The sequence below is a fragment of the Lynx rufus genome, unplaced genomic scaffold (genome assembly GCF_022079265.1).
Source record: "Lynx rufus isolate CCGP_SWC_20201006 ecotype Redwood Valley unplaced genomic scaffold, mLynRuf1.p SCAF_10, whole genome shotgun sequence".
NCBI classification, from domain to species: Eukaryota; Metazoa; Chordata; class Mammalia; order Carnivora; family Felidae; genus Lynx; species Lynx rufus.
Window position 1 is genome coordinate 64,573,734 of NW_025814824.1, and position 19,638 is coordinate 64,593,371.

The 19,638-nt window shown below is 35.5% G+C and overlaps 1 protein-coding gene across 1 annotated transcript in view; it reads left to right on the top strand.

Annotated features, from left to right (window-relative positions):
• The first annotated feature begins 3,969 nt into the window (after positions 1–3,969).
• The window catches only part of CYLC2 (cylicin 2), a 50,146-nt gene continuing 34,477 nt past the window's right edge, over positions 3,970–19,638 (top strand). The window contains exon 1 of the mRNA XM_047096720.1: positions 3,970–4,151. Within this exon, the coding sequence (XP_046952676.1) occupies positions 3,970–4,151 (182 nt within the window). The remainder of the gene's footprint in view (positions 4,152–19,638) is intronic.

The window sequence follows — 19,638 nt, forward strand, 5'->3', positions numbered from 1 at the left end:
TTCTGACCAGAGTGATAGGCTAGTTCGAACAGTTACTATAGGGTAAATTGTAATTCAAATGGCCACCTGTGTGTGGACTGACATGACTATGCAACTTTCTGTGTGTGTTACAATCTCATTGGCCACTGGCCTCTATAAAACTGCTACCCCTTTTAACCTAGGGGTCCAAGTCCCTACTCCGCTGTGTCGAGTATACTTGGGCCCAAGCTCAAGCTTGCAAATAAACCCTCGTGTGTTTGCATCGGTATCAGCTCCTTGGTGGTCTCTCGGATTCGAAATCGGGGACATGACAGAAGCAAGTCAATCAGAGAAAGACAGATACTATATGATTTCATTCTTATGTGGAACTTAAGAAACAAAACAAATAAATGTAGGGGAAGTTGGGGGGAAGAGGGAGGCAAACCATAAGAAACTCTTAACTATGGAGAACAAACTGAGGGTTGCTGGAGGGGAGGTGGGTTGGGGGATGGGTTGAGGGACATTAAGGAGGGCACTTGTTGTGATGAGCACTGGGTGTTATATGTAAGTGATGAATCACTAAATTCTAATCCTGAAACCGCTACTACATTATATGGTAACTAACTTGAATATAAATAAAACCTTTGGGGAAGGGGGAAAAGGAGGACCCTTGTGATAAGCACTGGGTATTACATGTAAACCAATGTTACACTATATGTTAACTAACTAGAATTTAAATAAAAACTTAAAAAAAAAGAAGTATGAAGGAAAAAAGTTCACAGATAAGACAAAAATTTTTAAATAATTCAAAATAAATATAACAAACCTACTGCACATTTAGGATGAAACTTCAAATTTTTAACAAAGTACCTAAAAGAACTTTGAATAAATGGAGAAAGCACAAAGGTTTCCTCCAGTTTTGATTTTTTTTTAAATTTCTGTTCTTAAATTGTGTGTATGTGTGTGCACATGTGCAAATAACTCAAACTCTTTATTAAACCATTAAGTGGTGTAGACTCCTTGAAGATAATTTTGGGCAATTTAAAAATTGTGTTTTACACTCTTTCCCAAACTTTTAACATTCAAAATATATGAATGCTGAAAAGTACAATGTTGAATTAAATTCATCACTAACCCATAAAAATGTCCAAAACACATGGCTACTTGACAAAGTATCAAGCTTGTATCACATATTTTCCAATGATTCTAAACAACTTACTCCAGAAAATCTCTCCTTTCCTGCTCTGAGTAAACACTTTCTCAAGGCAAAAAACATATTTTAAAATGATTATATGTATGGCATGCTATACAATATATTGTATATATATAAACACACAGTTGCTTATAGATTCATTTAGGATCAGTTTGCAGAGAGCCCAGTCAAACATCACTTAGCAATTCAGTGGCAGCCAGAGACTGTGAGAAACCATTTTCTTTTTTGCTATGTTTTTCATTCTTTTTTCTTTTTTCTTTTTAATTTTTTGTTGTTGTTTAATGTTTATTTATTTCTGAGACAGAGACAGAGCATGAGTGGGGGAGGGGCAGAGAGAGAGGGAGACACAGAATCCGAAGCTGGCTCCAGGCTCTGAGCTTGAGCTTGTCAGCCCTACGTGGGGCTGGAACTCACGAACTGTGAGATCATGACCTGAGCTGAGTCGGTTGCTCAACGGAATGAGCCACCCAGGAGCCCCAGCATTCTTTTTTCTAATGCAACTTCTGCCTTACTTTTTGACTCAGCCTATAGTTTTATGCCAGTTCCTGATATGAGTGACCATATGACATCTTGTGAACTGAAACACTTTATGAAGTTATAACAGTAATATTTTAAAAGGTCCTCTTTTAAAATTGTGACTTAACGCCACCATTTCCTGCAATTGTAGATATTTTTTACTTACAGTGTACTGAAAAAGATCTTTTGAGATGTAGCAATTTCAATACCATGATGGACATATTTTAATAAAAGTGAAATGACAGAAGAGCACACGTTATTAATTAAATAAATCAGTCAAAAATATCTAATAGCAATTTGACTTTATTTATTTTAAATTTATGTAAGTGAATGACCTCACAATGTGAGTCTGATACTGTCCTTATACAACATACCACGTAATTCTCTGGTATAATATTTATGTAATATTTCATATATCATGTTGTCCTGGGTAAACTAATAATTTTTTGTTTGAATCTTTCCTCAGTGCTAATACATTTTCTCTCCCTCTCTCTCCTTCTCCCTTTTCCTCTTCTTATATCCACATAGATGAATTATCTCCCATTTACACCAATTTCCTTGAGGCCAAATTTACTCCATGTTTTTAACTCCATAGCACAATATGCCAGGTTAATATAAAGTAATCAGTGAATATTTGTTGAATTTTACTATATTTCATTTATTTAGAGTTGATGTTGTCAAATAGGTATTTAGAGCTTGACAGTAAGCTAAATTAATCATATCTGAAAGACTGATGAGAGATAAATGATTAGTATAATTTTCTTCTGGCTTAATTCTTGCAACTCACATATTAGCCTTAGAAATGGGAGAAGAGCAAAAAAAATAATAATAAAAAAAAAGAAATGGGAGAGGAGCTATGAGTACAAACCATAAAACTCCGCATGATATGAGTTCATTTTGTCATCCTCTCTAAATACAATTCAACAAAAGTAGAATACATTATTCTATTCTACCTTGCAATGACTTTGACAACTTTATATGTAGCTACTTGGTAAATGCAGTTGAAGGGATAATAAATTTAAGAGACCCTTCTTGATAATGTAGGTTTGTATTATTGAATAATTGGACTTGTATATGGTAAAGGAGAGAGACCAGTGACACATGAAGCATCCTAGGAGTCAAGGCTTGAGGACAAAAATACATTAGATTTGAAGTGGAGAAATCAGCAAGTACCCAGCTAGCTATATATCAAAAGACAATCTCCATTTTACTATAGTATAGTTTTTATACTCTCACAATGTAATTATTTCTTTCAAGTAATGATGGTATATTCTATAGATATATTCTATACACTTTAAAATCTCCTTTTGAATTTTCACATTTTGATTTATAATTCTTACAGATATTATATAAAAGGGAAGGGCAATATGCGTTCTTTTTTATTGTGGTAAAAAACATAACAAAATTTACCACTTTAATCCTTTTTAAAAGCACAGTACACTAGTATTAACTATATGCATATTATTGTGCAAGAGATCTGTAACGTTTTTCATCTTGCAAAATGGAAATTCTCTACCCATTGAACAGTAACATCCTTTTTACCCCTGCCTCCAGCCCTTGGCAACCATCATTCTACTTTCCGTTTCTAAGAGTTTGACAACTTGAAATATCTCATAGAAATGAAATCATGCAGTATTTGTGTTTTTTATGTTATTTTTTACTGTCTTATTTCACTTATCATAATGGCCTCCAGATTCATTCATGTTGTAGCATACAATAGGATGACCTCCTTTTTTAAAGCTGAATAATCTCTCAAAAAATAATAAAAATTTGAAAGAACTTGAGGAAGGAGTTAAGATGGCAGACCAGTATGGGGACCCTGAGCTTGTCCCATCCCTGAAACACAGTTAGACTAGCACCAAACCATTTTGAACACCTAGGAAGTTGATCTGAGGATTAACACAACAATCTACATAACTTGAGCCACAGAACTTCCCAGGTATGTGGTGCGGAGAGGTGAATTGGGGTAGAAATAAACTGCAGAGCTACAGAGGGTAGGGAGCAATTTTTGTGGAGAGGAAATAGAAAAAGAAAGTGGGAGAGCACAGTACATCAGGATTGCACAAGAAAAGGACTCTCCCTGAAAGTAGCTGGAAAGAGAGAGAGAGAGAGAGAGAGAGAGAGAGAAAATGCTCACAGGGGACTGAACAAGAAATCTGTTCCCCACAACCACTGATGGGGAGAAAGGAGAGGGTTCCAATACTGCCAGTTTCTATGAATGGGGGAGCGCAAAGTCCGAAGGTTTCAGAGCTCAGTGCCTGGTGGTGCAATGGTGAGGAAGTATGGTGAATCCCCAAGAGCAGGCAGCACAGTCTGAGAGGTCCAAGTACCACACAGGGAAAAGCTGTTCCTCTGATTGGACTGCATTTGGTAGAGGCCATATGGCCTCCCTGTGGGCAAGGGTCCCAGTGGACCCCAGAGAGAAGCCAGGTTTGCTGGTATTGGACAAAGATGCCAGAGTGTGGTGAAACCTGGAGACAGCTGTGTGTTGTAATTTGCCATAATCTCTGAACCTCTGCTATTGCATGATGGTGCAAATGTTTTCTGGGGCAAACTGGCACCCAGCCATTATGCAGCAAGCCACTCCCCTAGAGAGTCAGGGTGGGTCCAACCTGAGGGGGTTGGTCTCTGAAGTGTGAGGTTTTATTTTTTTATTAGTTTTTTGCATGTTTTTATTTATTTTGAGAGAGAGACAGAGTACAAGTGGGGGAGGGCAGAGAGAGAGGGAAGCAGGCTCCAAGCTCTGAGTTGTCATCAGAGCCTGATGTGGGGCTTGAACTTATGAACCGTGAGATCATGCCAAAGTTGGATGCCACTGAGCCACTCAGGTGCCCCTAAAGTGTGGGGTTTTGAAAAACAACCCCATCTGAGGTAAAACTTTAGAGGGAAGTGCTACCTGGAAGGCAAACAGCTTGGACAAGGATAGAAGTCGACAGAGCCCTGAGACAAAGGAGAGATGCTTGATCACAGGTAGGTGATCATGAAGTTCCTGTAAGAGACTAGGGAGATGGGTGAAGGCATTTTCACATCTATCATTCACACGCACACGCACTCACGTACCTATCCACCACAGTATGCTCAGCAACGCCACCTAGTGGAGAACAGAGTCCTTACACCAGGCCCTGCCTAGTTGTGCCCTCCAGGCACATTCCCTAGAAGTACAGCACAAATCCCTCCACCTGTTTAGTAAGTGGACTGAAGAGTGCTTCAAGGTTTCAGCTCTAGGGGAAGTGGATGTAACCTCATTCAAGTTTCATTCTGTTTGCTGGTTCTTTATTCATTTTCTTTGCCTCTGTTGTTGCTTAAATTGTTTTCTTTTTTTTTTTTCTTTCTTGTCTACAGAAAGAGAAAATATTTTTAATTTTTTAATTTTTTTAAAATTTTTATTCTATTCTTAATTTTATTTTATTTATTTGTATTTTTTGTATTTTTAAACTTTTATTTTATTTTTATCCTTTCCTTTCCTTTTTTCTCTATTCTACAAAGCTTCTTTCAACAAGCAGATCAAAACACACCTAGGATCAAGCTTCTTTTGATTTTTTTTGTTTTGTTTTAAATTTTTACTTTAATTGTTTTCTTCCTCCAAAAGGACAAGACTAAGAAATTCACCCCCAAAAGAAAGAACAGGAAGAAATGATGTCCAGGGATTTAATCAACATAGATATAAGTAAGATGTCGGAACTAGGATTTAATGCTATGATAATAATATTTGCTGGGATTGAAAAATGCATAGAAGACATCATAGAATCCCTTTCTCCATATATAAAAAAGACTAAAATCTAGTCAGGCCAAAATTAAAAATGCTATAACCGAGATGCAGCTTGAATGGATGTCATAACAGCAAGGATGGAGAGGGAAAACAGCAAATTGGTGATATAGAAGATAAAATTATGGAGAATAATGAAGCAGAAAAAAAGGGAAAGAAAGGCAAAAGATCACAATACAGGACTTAGAGAACTCAGTGACTTACTAAAGAAGAATAACATTTGTACAATAAGAGACCCAGAAGATGAAGAGAAAGAAAAGGGGGTAGAAGATTTATGTGAGCAAATTATAGCAGAAAACTTTCCTTTCCTATCTGGGGAAGGACACAGACATCAAAATCCAAGAAGCAGAGAGAACTCCTATTAGAATAAACAAAAACTGACCATCACCATGGCATATCATAATCAAATTCACAAAATGCCCAGACAAGGAAAGAATTATGAAAGCAACAAGGGAAAAAAGTCCTTAACCAACAAAGGAAGACAGATCAGGTTCACAGCAGATCAGTCCACAGAAACTCGGCAGGCCAGAAAGGAGTGATAGGGTATACTCAACGTACAGAATGGGAAAAATATGCAGCCAAGAATTCTTTATCCAACAAGGCTATCATTCAGAATAGAAGGAGATTTAAAGAATCCACCCCCCCCCCAAAAAAAACAGCCAAAACTAAAGGAGTTCGTGACCACTAATCCAGCCCTGTAAGAAATTTTAAGGGGGATCTCTGAGTGGAGAAAAGACAAAACAAAACAAAACAAAGACCAAAGCAAGAAAGACTAGAAAGGAATAGTGAATGTCATCAGAAACACCAACTCTACAGACAACACAATGGCACAAAATTAATCTCTTTCAATAATCACTCTAAATGTAAATGGACTAAGTTCCCCAGTCAAAAGATATGGTATCAGAATGGATAAGAAAACAAGCCCCATCTGGGGTGCCTGGGTGGCTCAGTCGGTTAAGCATCCAATATCGGCTCAAGTCATGATCTCGTGGTCCGTGAGTTCGAGCCCCGTGTCGGGCTCTGTGCTGACAGCTCAGAGCCTGGAGCCTGCTTCAGATTCTGTGTCTCCCTCTCTCTCTGACCCTCCCCCATTCATGCTCTGTCTCTCTCTCAAAAATAAATAAATGTTAAAAAAATTTAAAAGAAAACAAGACCCATCTATATTCTACCTACAAGAGACTCATTTTAGACCTAAATGCACCTACAGATTGAAAGCAGGGATATGTAAAACCACCTATCATGCTAACGGACATCAAAAGAAAGCCAGAGTAGCCATACTTAGACAAACTAGATTTTAAACCAAAGACTATAACAAGAGATGAAGAAGGGTGTTATATGATAATTAAAGGGGGCTAAATATCAAGAAGATCTACAATTGTAAATATTAATGCCCCCAACTTGAAAGAGTCCAAATGTATAAATCAATTAATCACAAACAAAAGAAACTCACTGATGATAATACCATACTAGTAGGGGACTTCAACACCCCACTTACTACAATGGACAGATCACATAAGCAGAAAATCAATAAGGAAACAATGGCTCTGAACGACACACTAGACCAGATGGACTTAACATAGGTATTCAGAACATTTCATCTGAAAACAGCAGAATACATATTCTTGTCAAGTGTACATGGAGCATTCTCCAGAAAAGATCACATACTGGGTCACAAATCAGCCCTCAACAAGTACAAAAAGACTGATATCATACCATGCATACTTTCAGATCACAATGCTATGAAACTTGAAATCAACCACAAGAAAGAAAAAAATTTGGAAGACCATAAATAATTGGAGATTTAAAAACATCCGGGCACCTGGGTGGCTTAGTCAGTTAAGCACTGGACTTCGGCTCAGGTCATGATCTCATGATTCATGGGTTCAGACCCTGCATCAGGCTCTGTGCTGACAGCTCAGAGCCTAGAGCCTGCTTCGGATTCTGTGTCTCCTTCTCTCTCTGCCCCTCCCCCACTCATGCGCGCGCGCGCGCGCGCTCTCTCTCTCTCTCTCTCTCTCAAATAAGCACTTAAAAAATTTAAAAAAAATCCTACTAACACACGAATGAGTTAACCACAAAATTAAAGAGTAAATTAAAAATTACATAGAAGTTAAAGAAAATGAAAACACGACAGTCCAACACTTCTAGGGCACAGCAAAGGTGGTTACAAGAGGGAATTTATACCAATCCAGGCCTTCCTAATGAAGGAAGAAAGGTCTCAAATACACAAGTTAACCTTACACCTAGAGAAGCTGGAAAAAGAACAACAAATAAAGCTCAAAGCCAACAGAAGAAGGGAGATGATAAAGATGAGAGCAGAAATCAATGATACTGAAATTAAAAAAAAAAAAAACTAGAATAAATCAACACAACCAGGACTTGGTTCTTTGAAAGAATTAACAAAATTAATAAGCCTCTAGCCTGACTGATCAAAAATAAAAAGGACCCAAATAAATAAAATCATGAATTAAAGTAGAACAATCACAACTACCACTGCAGAAATATGACCAATAAGAGAATATTATGAGCAATTATATGCCAAGAAATTGAACAATCTGGAAGAAATGGACAAATTCCTAGAAACATATAAACTATCAAAACTTAAACAGGAATAGAAAAGTTGAACAGACCCATAACCAGTGACAAAACTGAAGCAGTAATAAAAAATCTCCCCACAAGAAGCGTCCAGAATTGATGGTTATCCAGAGGCTAACATTTAAGGACGACTAATACCAATTCTTCTCAAACTGTTCTAAAAAACAGAAACAGAAGGAAAACTTCAAAACTCCTTTTATGAGGGCAGCATTACCTTGATTCCAAAACCAGACAAGACCCTACTAAAAAGAACAAGAGATCAATTTCCCTGATGAACATGGATGCAAAAATTCTCAACAAGATACTAGCAAACAGGATCCAACAATACATTAAAGAATTATTCACCACAATCAAATGGTATTTATACCTGGGATGCAGGGCTGGTTCAATATCTGCAAATCAATCAATGTGATATTAATAAAACAAAGGAAAAGAACCATATGATCTTCTAAATAGAGGCAGAAAAAGCATTTGACAAAATACAGCATCATTTCTTGGTAAAAAACCCTCAAGAAAGTAGGAATAGAAGGAACACATCTCAACAGCATAGAGGCCATATACAAAAGAAATATAACTAATATCCTCCCCAATGGGGAAAAACTGAGAGCATTCCCCCTAAGGTAAGGAACATGACAGGAATGTCTACTCTCAACACTGTTGTTCAACATAGTGTTGGAAGTCCTGCCCTCAGAAATGTGACAACAAAAAGAAAAAAAAGGCATACAGATTGGCAAGCAGGAAGTCAAACTTTCACTGTTCGTAGAGGATAGTCCACATGTAAAAAACAAAAGACTCCACCAAAAAACTGCTAGAATTGATACATGAATTCAGCAAAGTCACAGGTTATAAAATCAACATATGGAAATTGGTTGCATTTCTATGCATCAATAATTAAGCAACAGAAAGAGAAATCAAGGAAGGATCCCATTTACAACTGCCCCGGAAACCATAAAATACCTAGGAGTAAATCTAACCAAAGAGGTAAAATATCTATATTCTGAAAACTATAGAAAGTTTATGAGAGGACACAAAGAAATGGGAAAACATCTCATGCTCATAGATTGGAAGAACACTATTAAAATGCTGATACTACCCCAAGCAATCTACACATTCAATGCAATCCCTATCAGAATGCAAAGTATGGAAAGAGCCAAAATGTCCATCAATGGATGAATGGATAAAGAAGATGTGGTATGTATGTATATGTGTATATGTGTGTGTGTGTGTGTGTGTGTGTGTACACACACACACACATACATACAATGGAGTATTCGGTCATCAAAAAGAATGAAATCTTGCCATTTGCAACTACGTGGATGGAACTGGAGGGTATTATGCTAAGTGAAATCAGTCAGAGAAAGACAAATATCATATGACTTCACTCATATGAGGACTTTAAGAGACAAAACAGATGAACATAAGGGAAGGGAAACAAAAATAATATAAAAATAGGGAGGGAGACAAAACAGAAGAGACTCATAAATATGAAGAACAAACTGAGGGTTACTGTAGAGGTTGTGGGAGGGGGGGTGGGCTAAATGGGTAAGGGGCACTAAGGAATCTACTCCTGAAATCATTGTTGCACTATATGCTAATTTGGATGTAAATTTTTAAAAAATAAAAAATAAAACATGTTAAAAAAAAGAATGCAAAATAACATCAGCATTTTTTACAGACCTAGAATGAACAATTCTAAAATATGTATGGAACCATAAAAGTATCTGAATAGCCAAAGTAATGTTGAAGAAGAAAACCAAAGCTTGAAGCATCACAATTCTGGACTTCAAGATGTATTACAAAGTTGTAATCATCAAGACAGAATGGTACTTGCACAAAAAGAGACACACAGATCAATGGAACAGAATAGAAAAATCCAGAAACAGACCCAAAGCCATATGGCCAACCAATCTTTGTCAAAGTAGGAGAGAATATCCAATAAAAAAATATAGTCTATTCAGGAAATGGTGTTGGGAAAGCTGGACAGCAACATCCAGAAGAGTAAACCTAGACCACTTTCTTCCACCATACACAAAAATAAACTCAAAATGGATGAAAGACCTAAATGTAAAACATGAAACCATCAAAATCCTAGAGGAGAAAACAGGCAATAGCCTCTTTGACCTCAGCTGCAGCAACTTCTTACTTGACATGTCTCTGGAGGCAAGGGAGACAAAACAAAAGTGAACTTTTGGGACCTCATCAAGATAAAAAGCTTCTGCACAGAGAAGGACACAACCTACAAAAACTAAAAGGCAACTGATGTAATGGGAGAGGATATTTGCAAATGACATATCAGATAAAGGGTTAGTATCTAAAATCTATAAAGAATTTATTAAACTCTACACACAAAAGCAAATAATCCAGTGAAGAAATCGGCAAAAGACATGAATAGACACTTTTCCAGAGAAGATATCCAGATGCCTAACAGATAAATGAAAAGATGCTCAACATCACTCCCCATCAGGGAAATACAAATCAAAACCACAATGAGATACCACCTCATACCCATCAGAATGGCTAAAATTAAAACTCACGAAAAAACAGATGTTGGCGAGGATGTGGATAAAGCAGAACACTTTTGCACTGCAGGTGGGAATGCAAACTGGTGCAGCCACTCTGGAAAACAGTATGGAGGTTCCTAAAAAAATTAAAAACAGAACTACCCTATCACCCAGCAATTGCACAACTAGTATTAATCGAAAGGATACAAAAATGCTGATCCGCAGGGGCACATGCACCCCAATGCTTACAGCAGCACTATCAACAATAGCCAAATTATGGAAAGAGCCCAAATGTCCATCAACTAACAAATGGAAAACACATACACGCACACACACACGCAATGGAATACTACTCGACAATGAAAAATAATGAAATCTTAACATTTGCAACAACATGCATGGAACCAGAATGTATTATGCTAAGCAAAATAACTCAGAGAAAGACAATTATATGATTTCACTCATATGTGGAATTTAAGAAACAAAACAGATGAACATAGGGGAAGGGAAGCAAAAATAAGATAAAAACAGAGAGGGAAGGAAACTATAAGAGACAGAGAATACAGAGAACAAATAGAGGGTTGCTGGTGGAGTGTTGGGTGGGGCGATGGGCTAAATGGATGATGGGCATTAGGGAGGTCACTTGTGAAGAGCATTGGGTGTTGTATATAAGTGATATATCACTAAATTCTACTCCTGAAATCATATTACACTCTATGTTAACTACCTTGGATTTAAAAAAAAATGGGCACATGAAATAGGTAAGGTCAAGTTAGAAAAAATATGGGAAGTCAAAAAGATATTATTGTATGTGTACTTCAGAATTTGTTAATAAACTTTTAGATATTTTTTAAACAAAACGTTTTTTTAATTACAAAAAGTTTTAAGAAGCAGAATAATATTCCATTCTAAGTATATACCACATTTTATTTATCCATTCACCCATTCTTCCATTTAAGGTTACTTCCACCTCCTGGCTATTATGAATAATGCTGCAATGAACATGAGAGAACAAAAATGTCTTAGGAATAGTGATTTTGTTTCCTTTGAAACAAACCCCAGTAGTGGGGTTGCTGGATTATATGGTAATTATATTATTAATTTTTTAGGAACTTCTTTTAAAATTTTTCATAAAGGCTGCATCATTTTATATTCCCATCAACAGTGTATAAGGCTTCCAATTTCTCAGCATCCTCTCCAGCATTTGTTATTTTAAGTTTTTTCTTTGTTTGTTTGTTTTGATAGTGACTGTGGTAAAAGTTGTGAAGAGAAATCTCACTGTGGTTTTGATTTGTATTTCCCTGATTAATGATGTGGAGTATCTTTTCATATATTTTTTGGTCATTTTTATATCTTTGTTGGAAAAATGTCTACTCAAATCCTGGGGCCAATTTTCTTTTAAATCAGACATTTAGTTTGTTGTTGTTGTCGTTGTTGTTTTGGGGTTGTAGGAATTTTAAAATTTTAGATATTTACCCCTTACATATGGTTTTCAAATATCTTCTCCCTTTCCATAGGTAGCATTTTTACTGTTTATTGTTTCCTTTGCTATGCAGAAATTTTATTTTTATATAGGCCCATGTGTTTATTTTTGCTTTTGTTGCCTGTTACTTTGGTGCCATACTCAAGAAATCATTGCTAAATCCAATGTCACAAAACTTTTCCCCTATATTTTCTCTTTGGAATTTTATACTTTCAGATATTGTAATTAGGTCTTCAATACAATTTGAGTTAATTTTTTCTTTTGTATCATTGTTAGGCCCATATTTCTGGCTCTTAATATCACTCTATGTTATGACATGAAAAGGAAACATTTCTTTCCCATTATAATACACTGCAACCAGCTGATGTAACACCAAATATTAGTTTTCTTACTATCCTAGTTCTATTTGTTCTCCTTTTGATAGATTTGTATTTTCCTTTTTTAAAAAATTTAGATATGCTTCATTCTAAAGCACTGTTAGATTTACCATTATAATTTATCCTTCATGCTTCTATTTTAGGAATTGGTAAACAAAGTTATCAAAAGATAACCATTTCCTTGCACACCTATGGTTATTAGCTCTTTCAGCTTTTATGTGAGTATAACATTTAGATCTTTAAGAGACTGTCATCCATTGAAAGGGGTTATTTTAAGTTATTAAGTTTTATTTATCTAAGTAATAGAAACTCGCATCACTTTTTCTTAACCATTAGTCACTGAAGTGTTTTTTTTTTCTTTTTCTTTTTTTTGCCTCTGACTTAGGAATGGCTGATAAAGAGAGGCTCATCCATTGTGAAGCTCTGAAGACATACCTGTCCTTTGCTTCTAAGGACCAAGGTGATTCAATTATCTTGCTTACGGTAGAATGACTGACATTGAAAATTACAGCTTTCTTCTTAGAGTAAGTAAATTGTTGAGATTCTCTTTTTTCTCTCTCCAACTCTCATAGATAGATGGAGTGTGTATTACAATGTGTGCATACAAACTCTATATACATACATGTGTATATAACAAAGTAATACAAATGCAGTATTTCTCAAGATAAAAGTTAATACATTAAAAGAATACCAGGCAGACACCTCATGCTTTCCATCCTTCTCTTTTGTAACTTATACATGATCTCTGGGGAAACTGCATGGCATAGGACTTGTGTACTATGACTCTTAAAACCATCTCCTTTTGCAGGTGACTCAGGACTTGCAGCAAAGATTTGTTCAGATTTTCCAGCAATTTCTGTTCATGTTTATGCAGTAATAGGAACTCATCTGTTTTGATGATATTGATTCCATTTAGAACAAGTCTAACCTCAGAAATGTTTCTTACACAAAGCTAACTTTGCTTATATACAAACTGAGGGAGTTCTAATCAACAAATCCACCGAACCATGAGAAATTCAAGTCTTACAAAAAGCAAGCAGAGATGAACATATTATGGCTCAACCGGCTGAGCCACCCAGGCGCCCTCAATAAACTTTTTTTTAAAAAGGACTGAAAATCTATTGTCATTGTCCATTCTCTTATACATCACTCCCAACACCACCAGACTAAGCTATGGAGGGCAGGGATAACATTTCATCCTCTCTTGTATCTGCAGACATCGGCAAGACACTAATACCCAAACTGTGGTCATTAAATAATAGTGTAATATATCTATATTGGTGTGATAAATTTATTTTCCTGTTTTTCTCCTTTTCATATCATAATTAAGTTTCTGTCAAGAATCTGTCCAGTCATTCTAGGAATGGTTCACTCTGTGTTTAAACCTAAGAAGTTTACATATAGATGAACATTTTTAGTATTTTCTCAGGTGATCTTCTTTGGACAAGGTGATCTTTGGATTTTTTTCCCCTTGTGTTCTTTTGTATGAGTGTGTCTTTTTCTTATTGTTGCTGTTGTTGTTTGTTTGTGATTCAACATCAGACCTACCCTCTTAACATATTTTAAGTTCACAATAGGTATTGTCAATTACAGGTACTGTGTTGTACAGCAGATCTCTAGAACTTATTCATTTAGCATAATAGAACCTTTATACCCATTGGGGAAAAAAACAATTCTTATTTACCATGTTTAACACTTTACTTCCAAAATGCCCAACAAAATAATCCTTGAGCATTTGTTACATACCAAACACTAGCTAGGGACACTCTTTATATAAAATTGTATTTAATTCTCACAACAACCATAAGAAGAAGTTATAATTAACAACTGTTTAAAGTTAAGATCACAGGTGTAATAACGTTTTAAATTCTATAGCTATGCAAAAATAACTCATATAGATACATTCCCACTATGAAACTTGTTATAAACATATTTCTGGCTTCATATACTTTCACACATATGTAGAAAAAAATGTAGATCTACTGTAAACATCAGCAATTGGGTACATCATAAGTATGAATTTTATTCCCTCAAGAATTAAGAAACACTCAGAATAGCAGCTATAGAAATCTATATCCATATGTACTCTATCTCTATAAAAGCCTGCATTTCATTTATAAATTACTCATTTTGTATTGCTGAAGTTTTATAAAAGGAGCACATCCATCCATTTTGTAGGCAATTACATGACAAATTAATGACAAAGGCTTTATGACCATGTTTTTGGAAGAAATAAAAGTATGCAAATACTTATTTACATATATATTTAGAAATTGAACAGCTTATTCCTATCATTCAAAATCTTGCAAGAAGGTGTGAATGGTACTTAACATTGTTATGGGAATTATTAAGATATAATGATTTTTCATAAAGCCATTACAGAGTAAATCTATATCCATTTACCTGTGTTATAATAACCATTTGTGAGGCTGAGTATCTTTCCCTTACAACGAAATTTAAGATCAGTTTTAGCTTAGGAATTTGAGAGCCATCACTATTAATGAATCAAATTCAATTGTGTGTATTTCCTTATATTTAAGATGAAGATGTTATGGCGGATCAGTGTTTTTTTTAACAAATATATATATACATATATATATATATATATATTTATTTATTTATTTATTTATTTTGAGAGAGAGAAAAAGCAAGTGAGCATGAGTGAGGGAGGAGCAGAGAGAGAGAGAGAGAGAGAGAGAGAGAGAGAGACAGAATCCTAAGCAGGCTCCATGGTCAGCGTGGAACCTGATGTGGGGCTCAATTCATGACTGTGAGATTATGACTGGAGCTGAAATCAAGAGTCAGACACTTACCAACTGAGCCACCCAGGGACCCCAGAGGGTCAGTGTTTTTAAGACTGCAATATATGACCTGCCTCTAGGTTACAGAGTTTGTTTAATAATCTCTGACCAGTATTTTAAGTGATAATCTTAGAATGTACTAAAATAATAGAAAAGAAAATGAAAGTATGGTTCATGCATAATGAGGATAATTTTTTTATAATACACAGTGATTTTTGTATTCATATATATTTGAGTATACTGGTCAAAATAAACAAAAAGTATATTGTTGTGGGTCATGGCCAAAATTTTCCAAATCACTGGTTTTGTGAAGACAAAGATTCCTTTCAGAATCAGATGAAATTTATGCATATATATTTCCATACCAATTAATTATGATTTGCCAGAGGTCCTCCATGGATTAATCCCTTGTTGAACACAGAAATGTAGGTCAAATCACAATAGAATATATGTGTCCTAATTGCTTTTCTAGCTTTAAATATTCTACTAATGGTATTTTTGAAGTTATCAAATGGCCTAAGTAGGAGACAGGTGTCAGATAAAATCTATTAATTATAATGAAAATAAGGAAAAACCATGAATTTCAGCTGAAATGGGCTTAAGTTGACTTAATTTGAGTGGTGATAAAAATGTAGCTGAGTTGAAGAAATAATAGATCAGGAGATGTGTACTGAGAAGGTTATAAATTCGGGGCCAATGTTGAGAGACTAATAACCGTTATTATTTAAATACCTATATATTAGGCATACAGTATACAGTAATAACATAAGAATTAGTAACTAGTGATACAACAATGAAAAAAAGAAATGAAAATTCCCCTCTGTGGATCTTGTGTTCTAGTGGGATCTATGGAGAAAAGTTGTGTGTAAGATGATATTGTAGTTGAATGCTGACAAGGCAGGCATACAGATTATAGTAAAATGGAAACAGTAGTATGGATTTATGGAATTATGGAAACAGTACTATGGACCAGAGAATTTTAAATTAGTTTGGTAATGTTAATAAGAAATACAGGAAAACATAGCTTGGAGCCTGTTTGCAAACACCTAACACAAAGGTAAGAAAATGATGAAAAATGTTTGATACACTAAAACTACCATTTTTATTTTACACATAACATTCAAATCTTCCCTCAGGGTGTAAGAGCATTTTGATGGTATTATTGAAAAATTTAAATAATCTTAATTGTAATGAGTATATTTTTTGTCTGCAGGTCTGTATATTAACAGAATGTTTGAGAAGTCTTATGGAGGATTAAAATAATTTATATATGCTCTAGTCAGTAAGGAAAAAATTAAAAATTAGTTCTCAACTTCCAGAAAATATTCTCATGCTACATAAATTTGTCATGTCTATTCTCTTCACACAGTATTTTAATATTTTATGTACAGAATGAAAAATCTGGTATTTCTGCAAAAATAAATTAATTTTACACATATGAACTAGAAAAAACAACTTTAGAACAATAAAACATCTGTTGCACTATCTGTTTTCTCATTACATTCCTTTTAAAAAGTTAACTGCAAAAGTTTACATATTGGATATAACACAATTCATCATGTGTAATTATTTTAGCATTTTACTGAATTCTATTACAGTTTTAGCATAACGGATGCTAACGTTTGCACTTGAGAACAATGTAAGTGAATCACTGATATTTTATAAAAATAAACAACTATCATTTACCTATATTCAAACTACTTTTTCATCTTTGAATAAAGATATGCTAAACACATATGCATACCAACACTTTATCCATATCAACCCTTCTCTTCTGTGTAATACTATTTCTTACACTTTTTAAGTTTATTTATTTATTGAGAGTGAGCATGAATGGGGAAGAAGGAGGCAATCCCTAGAAAGCTCTGTGCGCAGAGCCCAATGTGGGACTCAGTCCCACGAACCATGAGATCACGACCTGAGCTGAGATCAAGAGTCTGATGCTTAACCAACTGAGTTACCTAGGCACCCCGACTATGTCTTACACTTTAATTACAAATATATTTATATGTTTATTTTCGTGTATAGACTATCATCTTCCAGAAGGCAAAAAACATATCTTTTCGGTCATTTTTAATTGGTTGAACTTTTATTGTTCTTCTTTCATAATTGCTGTAAATTTGTTTTGGCATCTTTGAAAATGAGCAAAATGTTTGAGAAAACCTCAGGTATTCTTTGAGTGCAGGGAAACTTAAATTTTGTTGTTGTTACAAAGGATCAATTTTTTAGTTTTATTTTATTTTTTGCAAAGTATAATACACATTTTTATTTTTAAATTTTTTTTTAATTTAAATTCAAGTTAGTTAACATGCAGTTTAGTCTTGGCTTCCAGGAGTAGGACTCAGTGATTCATCTCTTACATATGATACCCAGTGCTCATTCTGCAAAGTGCCTTTCTTAATGCCCATCACCCATTTAACCCATGCCCCCAACAACTCCCCTCCAGCAATTCTTAGTTTGTTCTCTGTTTTTAAGAGTCTCTTCTGGTTTGCCTCCTTCTCTGTTTTTATCTTATGTTTCCTTCCCTTCCCTTATGTTCATCTGTTGAGTTTCTCAAATTCCACATAAGAGTGAAATCATATATTTGTCTTTCTCTGACTGAAGTATTTCACTTAGCCTAATACCATCTAGTTCCATCCACATTGTTGCAAATGGCAAGATTTCATTCATCGCCAAGTAGTATTCCATTGTATATATATACCACATCTTCTTAATCCATTCATCAGTCGATGGACACTTGGGCTCTTTCCATAATTTGGCTATTGTTGATAGCTCTGCTATGAACACTGGGGTGCATGCACCCCTTCGAATCAGCATTTTTGTATCCTTTGGATAAATACTAGTAGTGCAATTGCTGGGCAGTAGGGTAATTCTACTTTTAACTTTTCAAGGAACCTCCACACTGTTTTCCCAAGTGGCTGCACCAGTTTGCATTCCTACCAACACAGTGAAAGGGTTCCCTTTTCTTTGCATCCTAGCCAACATCTGTTGTCTCTGGAGTTGATACAAGGTTAGTATCCAAGATCTATAAAGAACTTACCAAACTCAACACCCAAAAAACAAATAATCCAGTGAAGAAATGGGCAGAAGACAACTCTTAAAATTTAACTCTTGAAAAATGTAGTTTTTTTTGACTATTCCAGTTTTTAAAATGAGCATGTTTACCTTTTATAAGAATAACACCATTCCTTTTTATTAAAGCTTTAATATACTAATTTTAATACCATATTATATTTTTATAGGTAACTTTTTTTTTCAACGTTTTATTTTATTTTTGGGACAGAGAGAGACAGAGCATGAACGGGGGAGGGGCAGAGAGAGAGGGAGACACAGAATCGGAAACAGGCTCCAGGCTCTGAGCCATCAGCCCAGAGCCTGACGCGGGGCTCGAACTCACGGACCGCGAGATCGTGACCTGGCTGAAGTCGGACGCTTAACCGACTGCGCCACCCAGGCGCCCCTATAGGTAACTTTTTTAAAATGACTACAGGAAAATTCTTATTCAACATGAATGTTCATTTACTTGACCAGAATTCTACAGTCAGCTTCTTATTCAAGGTTAATCCCCAAGAAGTAGTTCTCAGTGCTTATTGGATAGATGAAGACTTAAAAAGATACTTCCATTGTTTGTAAGGTAATATTATGCCAAAATTTATGCTCAAATTAATGGGCTTCTTTTATTTTACTTTACTCAGCCTTTACTCGCATGAAGCTACTACTCCCTATTATTGTGTCTTGGGCATTTTGAAGAACATTAGACAAGAAGTGGGAAGAAAAACTATTATCCTTATATACTATTATGCTATTGTTTGTAGTTTGTGTCTTGTCCTGCATAATCTCAGTTTAATCCATACCATAACCGTGTAAATCACGTTTCCAAATTACAAAAATATTAACTTTACAGTGCCAAATATTAAAGAAGTCTAATACTGAACCTAAATACACTCAGATGAGTAGAAAGCTTTTAAATGGTCACTCCCTCTATTCTCCTCACAGAATATCCTCAAGGCAGAGTAGTTTTGAAGGCCCTACACTGGACTCTAGCAAGAATGAACTTTTATAAATCAAATGATCACACCGCTTAAAATCTTCCCATGACACAGGGTGCCTGGGTGGCTCAGTCAGTTAAGCATCTGACTTCAGCACAGGTCATGATCTCATGGTACATGAGTTTGAGCCCCACATCGGGCTCTGTGCTGACAATTCGAAGCCTGGAGCCTGCTTCAGATTCTGTGCCTCCCTCTGACCCTCCCCTGCTCACACTCTTTCTCTCTCAAAAATAAATAAACATTAATTTTTTTAAAAAAATCTTCCCATGACTCTCAGTTATTGGAGGATTCCATACGAAATCTCTCCTGCTGGGGTGCCTGGGTGGCTCAGTCAGTTAAGCATCTGACTTCAGCTCAGGTCATGATCTCACAGTTTGTG